This window comes from Necator americanus, chromosome V (genome assembly GCF_031761385.1).
Source record: "Necator americanus strain Aroian chromosome V, whole genome shotgun sequence".
Lineage (NCBI taxonomy): Eukaryota > Metazoa > Nematoda > Chromadorea > Rhabditida > Ancylostomatidae > Necator > Necator americanus.
In genome coordinates this window covers 37,520,063-37,531,302 of record NC_087375.1, presented here as the reverse complement: position 1 = coordinate 37,531,302, position 11,240 = coordinate 37,520,063, and the positions used below count along the sequence as shown (strand labels likewise).

General features: G+C 40.7%; 1 protein-coding gene across 3 annotated transcripts; it reads left to right on the top strand.

Annotated features, from left to right (window-relative positions):
* Positions 1-117: 117 nt before the first annotated feature.
* RB195_016368 (uncharacterized protein) lies at positions 118-7,673 on the top strand (the record flags this gene model as incomplete). Of its 3 annotated transcripts, none has more annotated exons than XM_064207497.1 (11): positions 118-150; positions 231-337; positions 1,274-1,365; positions 3,473-3,574; positions 4,509-4,649; positions 4,794-4,859; positions 5,174-5,295; positions 5,399-5,543; positions 6,823-6,888; positions 6,962-7,083; positions 7,590-7,673. In XM_064207497.1, the coding sequence occupies 11 exons, from the start codon at positions 118-120 to the stop codon at positions 7,671-7,673; spliced, it is 1,080 nt and encodes a 359-aa protein (XP_064063377.1). The 3 variants fall into 3 exon arrangements, with proteins under 3 accessions (XP_064063377.1, XP_064063378.1, XP_064063376.1); XM_064207495.1 differs by having other exon boundaries at positions 3,413-3,574; XM_064207496.1 differs by lacking the exon at positions 3,473-3,574.
* Between the last annotated feature and the right edge of the window lie 3,567 nt (positions 7,674-11,240).

Sequence of the window (11,240 nt, the reverse complement as noted above, 5' to 3'; positions counted from 1 at the left end):
TACGCAGTTACGCGTGACTACGTATAATGAAATACGTGACTACGTATAAGGAAATTTTCTTTTGTCTTCTCCGCAAGTCAAACTCTTCTTTTTTTCAGAGCTTCTTCCAAACCAACAATGGGGCTTGAGATCTTCTCCATAAACAATAAAGTAGGGGGTTTTAAAACATTGATAAATAATTCGATTTTGGCTTGTAGATGCTTAGCCGAACGGTTTTCTCTGGACTTTAGGTTATTGTCGACATGGAAGGCAAAATGCGTGATAGCAACGCTCGTTTATACATTGGAGGACTTGTGATGCTGGTTTATCTACTGATCGGAGCTATTGTTTTTGTAAGGTGAATTTAATCATTCAAGAATTTAATCACCCACCACTCGTGACATCCATACCGCAGCACGAATTCGGCTTTGTTTAAAGGCATCACCCCACGAATCTGTGGTGGTACGGGTTTCAACCGTGTAATGCCTATACGGGTCGTAGGTTGTGGGATGGGGGTGATTCCGTTCATCTCTCCCTGTATCAGTGTAGACGGACGACCCCGGAATGCTATTTCTTACGACGGATTCTGTTGCAGTGCGCAACCATTGCGCCCCGCCACGCCTGCGACTCGTCGAAAACCCATTGGACGAATCGCAGGCGGGGCGGGTGCAATGGTTGCGCATTGGAGCAGAAGAACAGAACAACAGAAGATAAGAAACAGCGCTCCGCGCTCGTCCGTTTACACTGACACAGGAAGAGATGAACGGAATCGACTTCCTCCCCACAATCTACGACCCCGTATAGGCATTACCCGGCTGAAATCCGTACCACCCCAGATTCGTTGGGTGGTGCCTTTAAGAGTCAGGTGAGGTGACTATGCATCAACGGGAGGACATGTGTGAGTTGCGTGAGCGGAGGCGCTGCGGCTGTTAGGTCCCTCGGAAATGGTGCTTTAGGTGTGAACCGATGCGTCCATATATTATGACGTCACCCACGAAGTTTATGGATAGCCTCGTGACCCAAAAAAGAGAGTCACGAGAATGAGGACGAGAATTCTTGGGACTAAACAGATTGAGACTGCTTATCAACACTATAACGGCCTATTGTTGATGTGTAAAGGGCGACAGGCATGCTTTTGTGTTGGAACCCAAAACAGCGCTACATCATACAAAACAGATTGCAGCACTTGTAGCACTAGTTTCTCAGTTCTATTTGCACTCGTTTATTCTATATACTTTTTTTTGTCAAGAATACCAGATACTGCTGGCGTTAAGATGGATCACAATATTTCTAGGCTTGAGTATCCACTGGAGCGAATCGAGCGCGAAACACATTGGGAATATAGGGAGCAATGGAAAGATAGACTGATCTCGGCTGGTATTGAAGGTAGGAAGAATTTCGACATTCGAGCTACTTCTTCATCAAAGACGTAGAAAGCTAGCTAAGTGTTATTCTTCTAACTTAAATCACCAATCGATCACAAATTTCCTCTTGATTTTCTGTTCAAATACTTGAATTTCTTCATATGCAGCTTCACGTGAAACATCCCCAAGAAGGGCTACAAATGATACTTGTGTCAGTATCAGTAAGAATATGTCTTCCAATGAGTGTGCATTAATACGACTTAAGGGGTTTCTTCTCGTTAAGTATAGAACCATAACTCGCTGCAGTCAGAAATTCAAGCGTTTTCCTTGCTGTAATGAGTTTCTGTAAACATGGCAACTGACTGGTATTATTATTCACTCTTGCTTGAATTGACCCATGACATTTCCTTGAACATTACCACGAGGAATATCCTTTGAGGAATCGAGTAGAGGGAGGGTCATGTTTGTTTATTCATTATATTGTTATTATTGTTATTATTTAATATTTTAATCACGAAAGAGCAAGTTATTTTGAGAATGATGGATCAGGCTACAAATCATTTTCTTTTCTTTTCGTGGAAAGACAAACAGAGCGAAATGCAAAATTTCATGATCTCGTCGCGTTGATCGCTGAGCAGTCATGAAACTTCTGGGAAGCTGTTTTCGTCACAATTTTGGTCATTTTTTCCATTATAAATTCGTTTAGGACCTCCTGATTAAAAGGCAGTTGATTACCTCATTTCTCGTTCTGCGTTGTATTCAGCAGAAACAAAAGCAATTCTTATAGTGTCCACGTAGACCAGGTCAATTATCGATATCGGCCATCCTCTTTCTTACGTCTCACCTCTTTATACTTGTTTTCTATTCAGACTTTAACTAACGGCAACTGTTTGTCAGACCTCTTCGACACAGACAACTCCGCTTCCTTGACTACCACTTCCTAGAGCTGATAAGCTTGTTGCTTATTTGTCCATGGACGTATCTTGCTCGGTCACCCCTGGAAATGTTGATTCTCTCCACTGCCCACATCGCAGTCCCTCTCTCTGCCTCTTTTCTATGCCTCTCGTTTAACATTATTCTCAGTTTTTGGAACATTTCTGACATGAGGAAGTAAGTGGGAAGTGATCTCCAACAGATCCAGTGTAGGATCCGATGCCCTTTGTCAAGAAGATTGCTCAACGCTTAGATAAGCAAAGCGCAAACAACAAATGGTTAGAACTTAGCCGAGGATTAAAAAGGAGATTGGTCCCGCTATGTGACAGTCACCAGTCTCACTGTCTTTTGCGCTAGGTTGACTGGAGTCCTCCTCATGACTTGCAGGTATCGGGGCTTTTTTTAGTGAGAGAGAGGGAGAAGAAAAAAGAATAACGCCGAAGAAGATCTGAAATGTTTATCCAACTAAGTCTTCAAATAAGGACGTAATTAGCGGTGCGCATCGTGGTGTTCCGGACCAACAACGCGAATCCACCCCCTTCAAATTTTCGATGAGACGAAATTTTACAGACAGTTGAAGCAGTTTCTTTCCAAAATTACAGGGCAACAAGAATGGTGCACAACTCTTTACTCGTATCCGCGCTGCTTTCACTGTGACTCAAGCAGTAGATAGCAACCCCCTGTGCAGCGGGTCCTTCGTTAAATACGTCCGGAAGCTAATCATTGATCGTGTTAGAATTGTACACTTGCGTGTAGTGTGACTGATAGCCGCGACGATTCCCATGTAGCCATTTATGCGCTATGAATGAAACCGAACTATACATATATATATATATATATATATATATATATATATATATATATCTATACATATATAAAAAAGTTTGAGGGAAGTGGATTCTGTTTAGATGAAAATGCATCGGGGACGTAGTGCGTATCACGTAGATCTTAGTATCATCTTTTAGAGCTCATATTTTTATAGACATCATTCCAACAATTGACAAATTAACAAGAACATTTCTAATATCTTTCTCCTCTAGCTGTCTTTGACTCTACACCATTTTCCAAAACTATTATAAAAAGTATGCCTGTTTAGCTGTTCCCTTCCTCCTGTTTGCGTTGACAAATGACCTCAGCGGTACGTGGTCGTACTATAATCACCGTTGCGATTCTCCTCGTCAGCTATCTAGTCGCAGGCGCATTTGTCTTCCAAGCTCTAGAATATGGTCATGAAGTTGAAGCTAGATCGAATTTCTCTTTTGCAATACATCGTTTCAAGAACGCTACTGGAGTTAATCGTAAGTTTGTATTCTTCAATCTCCAGAGACGTAAATATTGTACATGTTTTGAGTCAAAACAGTGATTTTTTCATCATGTCATAGTTGTTAGTCCCACCTCGATTCCAATCTCACCGCACCGTACTTCTCACGCAACTACACCGTGCTTCAGGTTTTGGCTCTACTATATTTAATTGGTCTTTGTTTACCTTACATTTTGACACTACTGTAGCACGATTGTAAATCGGTCTATGCCTAACCAGCCGTAAGATCTTGGATCATAAACCAAGATTTCTGACGCGAGCCGTGGAGAGAATTGCCTGCTTTCTTAACAGAATTGCAAGAGACTCTTTGTTCCCCCATCGGAATACTGCGCTTACTGTGCGGTGCCGTTTGGAGGTTGCAGGAGCAGTTGTTTTGTGTTTGTCCAGACTTTGTGGTCAGTTTTCCTTGGAACGAACATCAAAACCTTATGATTTCCTTTGTGGATTGGACTATCCTCTTTCTTATCTACGTGGTTTGGAACTTATGCAATATTAGCTCTTCTGACAAATTTTTATTTATATTTGAAAAGTATCGGCATTAATATTCGTGTTGGATAGGTCATTTTAGATTTGAGTGAGGGTATCGGCTCTTCCGCTGAAAGGCGGAGAAAAAGAAATATGTTTATGACTTCATGGTTCATACGGCAAGAAATATCACTATTTTTGGACAAGGAGGTATTTCTGACAACAAATACCACGAAAAGTTAATGTTTCGGTAATACACAACCGATCCGTACTTAGTGGGAGAAATTTACTCTCCTCAACAGCAAAGCTAGGATTATTTTTGCGAATTACTTGCACAGTCTCTATCTAAATTCAGACTTACATCGAAATTTACTTAGCTGTATTTTAACTTTCTCTATTTAAATATTAGATGTCATTGTAATTTCTTTTTCTTAACTCACATTCAGAGTCCGAGATAGACCGACTATTCGCTGATATTCGCGATGCCGCCTTGAACGGCATTTGGATGGAGAAGAATGTGACGAGTTCACCAAATTGGTCCTTCGGCCAAGCGTTCTTTTTTGCTGGAACTCTCATCAGTACTGTTGGTATGTCCTTTTTTTTTCTTCACCGAGGAAGTGTGAGGCCTTTTCTCTGCGATTAAGGTGTAACCCATACTATGCAAGTTAGAATAAGAAAACATGGATGTGGAGATGGGGATGTATCTTTGTTTCCTATTTCGGTACTTTTAGGCTATGGTCGCGTCTCACCAAGAACGGAACATGGAAAATTGTTTACAATTGTGTATTGTATCATTGGTGAGCTTCATCGAAGTGTATTTAACCTTTTCGTTTTCCGCCCATTGTTCTGTATAGTAGCGCTTATGATTAGTGTTAATAACCGTTTTCCAAACCACAATACATTTGATTTCATTGTCAGCCTGTGAGAATGGAGATCTAATGATTTCCTCCTATTGATGTTTCTCAACTTTTGTGAGTCCTGATCTTAAGTCAAAAACTGACTGATTTCGACCACAAATTACTCTTATCTAGCGGCCTACTCGCTTGTTAATAATTTTTAAGATGTCCTGTTCTCGCTCCTAATCAGACAAGCTTAGCGTTTCCCTATTAAGGCATACCGCTAACCCTAGCCTTACTGTCTGCAATAGTAGCACGTCTCAGAAAACCGTCGCAGTTGTTGCGTGGATTCCTGAACAAACACTTGGCGCACATTTTTCACGCTGGACAGATTCAGGTATTGTTTATATATTTATATATATATATATGTTTATATTTATATATAATGGTCCATGCAGCTAACTACACTTCATATCTATGCATTTTTCGTTCGTTTTCAGATGTTCCATCTTGCAACAGTATGTTTGCTTCTTCTTGTCTTCGTATTTCTCATCCCTGCTTGGGTCTTCACCAACATTGAACCCGACTGGACTTTCTTGGATGCTTTCTATTACTGTTTCGTGTCGCTGACAACAATTGGATTAGGCAAGTTTTTGTTTTCAAATTAGTTCGTGTTCGTCTGAGATATCACTTGTGCTATAAATAAATCTGTAGCGCCCTGAGTACCTGATAGTATTTGGTGAAGTAAAATGTTCTGAGCGTTTTCGCTTGATGTGTTCAGGAGCCATAGAGATGTAAAATCACATCGGGTCATACTATACGGGGATCTCAAGGTGATATTACGCTTACAAGAACCGAAGAAGATCGTGGTTCAATCGCGGTGGCACGCCACAAACGATCGCCAGCCCCGGATTAACGGCCAAGAAGGTTTTGCTGTGTTTGTTGGAATTGGAAGGAAATCGTCTACCATGAGCTCCTCCACTGGGCCAAACATTCAATTCGAACTTCTACTGTAAACAACTGATCAGATTGAAGTAGGCGATCGACCAGAAGCTGCCAGAATTGGCCAATAGGAAAAATGTTGTGTTCCATCAAGATAAACCAAGCCATCTTTTAACGTACTCTGTCAGAGGCTCCGAGACCTTGGATGGGTGGTTATACCGCACCTACCGTATAGCCCAGACCGGGCATCTTTCCTACCATTTGCAAAATTTTCTTAATGGTACAAAACTGGGCTCAAGAGAGGCTTGTGAAAATGAGTGGTCGAGTTTTTTTGTCAATAAGGACGAGGACTTCTTCAATTGTGAAATTATTAGATCGGCATCAAAATGGAGAAAAGTTGTCGAACAAAACGGCGCTTATTTGATCTAAATCGGTTAGTCCTAATTTTTTTAAAATTTCATCGTCGAAATAAAGCGAAAAAAACGCTCAGAGCTTTTTACCTTACCTAATACTTCATCCCCCGCGACATTTCCATGTCGCAGCGACTTCTGCTAATGAATCTTTCATTTTAAGAATTACTTAGCTCTAGCAATTACTTCTGCAATACTTTGCGTAGAAGAATTTCTTTTCCTAGTACTTTTTTTATGTGAAAAGAATGATGGACCAAATTGGCACAATTTAGTGCGTATATTTCCTCCTTTCTTTTTTACATCTTACCCTTTTCGAATCCAGTGTTTAAAAGTGGTCAAGTGAAGTGACCATCATCGAATGGCATTCAACTGCGAAAATGAAAGTGAAAAGTGATTTTCCGAGACTTCTCTAGGTGTTTTCTTGATTTTTCTTCTTTGGTGATATCTGCCATTTTTGAATCTGACCATTTTAAACCCGATCCAAAAAATTGCGAGGTCTTCATTCGTTGCGTCGTTGACCAAAAATGAATGCATTGAAAAAGACCTTATGAGAAATTTTACTATATCTTCAGGCGACTATGAGCCGGGTGATAGCCCCGATCAAGAGTACAGAAACGTGTACAAAGTAATAGCAACAGGTGAACTGAATCTTATTTTCTTCTACTTTATTGCTAAGCCACTTTTTTCCGTATTCAACATATTTGTTTTTAGTGTATCTGTTAGTGGGTCTGTGTTGTATGATGTTGTTCTTGGCTACACTTTACGAAATCCCACATTTCGATTTAACACGGTTCTTCTTGAAAACAGAGGAGGAGTCCAGAATGGTTGACGAGGTAGGTGGTGCTGTTCAAGCGATGTGAATAATTACTATATGGCAGAGGTGTATATATTCCACACTTCGAGGGATACGAGGCAAATTCTTAATTACTTTCTTAGCGGTTCTTGCGGTAGGGTTTAAGGCTTTTCATTCACAAAACGGTACGAAATTGTTCTTGCGAACTGCAAAGGAAACGCAAGTTTTTGCGGAACTTTATTGTTCCCATTCTATTGATTGTAAATAAATAGTTTCAATCTTCAGCACTAAAATCGCCGCATAAAATGTCCTTTCTAACACGCTTTTTGAGGGTTTCACGAGTTGTGAATGACATCTAGAATTCCATCCTCCTGGATTCAGATTACATGTAAACTTTTAGATTGCAATTCATTTGTAGATTCGGATTCATGCCAACTGGTATATGAGAGTAGGTGAATTTATGTAGAAGAGTAAGGATTCTGGCTGTTCTCAGTGGAACATATCCCGTTGCAAGATGTTCCGAGCATTATATTGATCTCTTTTCAGAATGACGTGGGTCCGAAATATGGCCGGTTCTCCGAAGATGGGGCTTCCCAATCTTACGAAAATGGATTCTACCATTCTCACTAACCATTGCATTGCTAGTTCTCAAATTCTTGACGGTTTTTCCCCCAAAGATTTTTTTAAATTCTAAGATTGAGCATGTTTGTTGTTCAGCAGTTCTCCTCAAGTGAAGTTTTCACACTCATAGTTCGGTGATCAAATTTTGAAATATTCCTTAGATAGTGAATAATGCTTTTTGGCTTCCAGTTCACTTTTCTCTTACATATATGGGGTGGCTGATTTTATGTGTCTTATGACAGTACGTTGCTGTTATGTATGTGTTGTGCGGAATGGACAAGTTCAACTGCATATAGTTATGCCATTGATTGATTACAAGTGGATGTAGTATTTATTGGAAGATCTCTATGTTCTTAGATTTTGCAGGAGAACATGTTAAAGGATCTCCTGTCCCTATTCATAAGTTTCACTAGCCTCTTTACCATGAAATAAATTTAAAGAATATTCTTGAAAATAACTTTTTCTTTGAAAATATCTTAGGTTCTCAGCTGACCTCTCGGATATCATCAGCGACAGAAAAAGTACGGAACGAAATGCTCAATAGGAAGGACAGTAGGATCGTCGTGCGGAGAAATTGTAAAATTGAGTTGTATGAGCTCTCCATAATTGATCTCCACGAAGCTGTTCGTAGGCATTGACAACTAAACACTGCATCAATGACGTTGCTTGACTGTGGAACTATAGGCGTGCATACAAGGAAGAGTGATGGACGAACAACAACTGTAAGTGTCCACATGCCATTTTCCGATAAACCCTATCCACATACTACGTCATAAAGTGATCGATGACCATCTAGATTAGTGTGATGGGGACGAGTTCGTTTGTTGTTTGCTTTTGGAGGGAATGGAACTTTGGCAGAATGAATGGGTCGTAATACCATCAAAGATGCTTTTTTTCTTCCAAAATTGTGAACAAACGACATGTAGTGCACGCTATAAACAACTGCGACATCTTATCTCGTTTAGTCCAAGTTTTGGAAGAATGTTTTTTACAATCAGTTGATACAGTTCATGGTAGGGTACATAGATATCTAGGGATTTCTGATAGAACTACCTTGGTAGGACTAACGTAGCATGTAAAAACCAAACATTTACGAGCGGTACTGAATAAACAAGTGCAACAGGGACTTCAAACTAAAGCGGAATGAAGAAGAATGTTAGGTAAACAAGAACTAATTAAGTAGATATGACTGAGGCTCAAAAAATGGAATAAATGTTTTGTCCGAGGAACAAAGAGAATGTTCTCGGTTATTATCAAACAGAATTTTAGCAGGATAACCTCTCCTGGAACTGCGGTGTACACAAGAGGTGTAGTCGGGTGAAAACGACCCGAAGCACGGTGCGGCGGCTGCGATCGAAGCGGTGCGGCGGAGCATAGCGGTTAGGATCGGGTAACAACCTTTGCTAGCACCGTTCTTCGCCGCAGTGCGCGATGGTCTGACCTCGCCCACACAACTGAGCTCTGCCTCATTTTGCTTTCACAATACCATAATTGACAGTTTATTCATTATATGAAATTAAAAGGTACTATTAGATTAATGACAGTGCTAGTCCAAGACGTGGTGTGAAAATTGTTCTTGGTGATCAAAGTAGGCTACCAATAAAGTCAACTGACATGGGTTCTTCTTTTTGAGGCGTTACAGTAATGACACGTCTTTCGCGAGCGCAGAATAGCCATTTCCATCGTCGCTTTTTGTTCTCTTCAATAGTGGAAGTTCATTTCTCTTTATTCAATAGAAGTCGCAAAATTTATTGTCTATTCTGCCACTGCTCCCAACTACCAATTCCCCTTGTTGCTTGAAAAATCTTCATGACCGATTGCAATAGCGATTTCATAACTTATTTACACAACCGGTGTTGCGGAATATACAGCGAACGCGGAAAGTTCAGGTAGAAGATTGCGGAACCAAGCGTGGTTCCACTCCCGTTTTTTTACGACGATTTCAGTTACAACGCGTTACCGTTGTGCATGCGCTCAATCCAAGTGCAAGCGGTATCGATTATGTCTTATCACCAGCTTATTCAACCAATGAATAGGCTGCGGAGGGGACCAGAACGTGCACATACAGGCGCGTTCTGACGTGGCTCGTAGGAAAAAAGGCGATTCCCATCACCTTTTTTTATGACAATTAGGGAAAGATGAGCAGAATCACGCTGGGTTCTGCAATCTACTATCCAAAATCTACGCTTGCTGTGGGTTCTGCACCCCGTCAATATCGTGATACTCTGCCTTTAAGTGTGCACGGCTGTCGCTTACTCGTTTGATTCTCGTTATTTTCACTTAACATGCACCTGTCGCTTTTTGCGAGTTTTTCACTTATGACAAAACCAGTCGTATGACCTGTCCAACAAGTGATATGACGTCGTCAGTTGTTTTCCGCTAGCAAGTGTTTCTGGAGCTGCTTTCGCCTTGCCAGAACTAGATCCAAGCCAAAGCTGCATCATAACGCCACCCCATCAACGCAACAACATCTTTCGTAGTAAACGCCGGCAAGTTGTCATTTTCGTGATGCTGGGTCATCTGTCACCCTGCTACAGCAGTGAATTTTCGAATATTTCCAGGAAACTCAAGTCCTTTGACCTATTGTTGTTATACGTTTGGCACTACTCTCAGCACTTTTGTGCCCGACTTCTTTGGCTACCACCTCTTCACTGTTTTGCCATTTTTATCTCTTCTGCAGCACGATGCGAGCACTCACGTACAAGGCAATGCGCTAAAGCAATTTATGTCACATTTTTTCTGACTTTTGTAATTATGTGAGCTCCTATTAGTTATTTTGCGTGTGGATCCAAAACCTACAAGACAAACTGCGCTTCATAACATGTAACGTGTAGAGCGCCACTTCATTCTTGTAACCAGTATCCCTAGTTCCCTTCCCGGCCTAGGTTAAGGCGATTGAAAACAAATACACCAAATTGCTGCCGTTCAGTAGAACTACAGAAAAATTTTTGGTTTAAGCATACCTCATTACAAAACAATCATCTTCGTAGACTTACCCATCGTACCTCTTTCCTTATAGAATTTCTTTATATCCTAAATCTTTCTCAAATAAAAAATCATATGCAGTTGTCGGTAGAAGGGAAGAATTCTGACAAGCATCACACTTCTCGCCTAACATCTTCTTTCTTTATGACGAGAGAGGAAGAGCGGGGAAAGCAAGACATTTTCATAGTTGGAATAAGGACAATGACTTGTAAAAACATCCTAAACTGTAGCAGAATGAGCTAATAAAGACTAATAGGTTTGTGATTATAAGCTATTTAAAACGAGTTGTCGACATCCGTGGCAACTGGCTCAAAGAGGCGAACGACACACATAGTTCATAGTGTAGTGAATGGTCGTGAATCAGTCACCCTAGTTCTACCTAGTGACATTGTTTCGACACCTTTCGCTTTGCTTTCAGAGCCGTACATATAAAATTGCTTCAAATAAATCCGGCAGCGCACTCTATCCGTTGCAATTAATCAGTGTTTCTGGAGAGAATTCGAATGATGCGAGAAGACAGTTCAAGCTGTGCACATGTAGACAAATTTTCAATTCATTGTTCGCAATGCGAGTATCTCGGTGTGAGTTCCA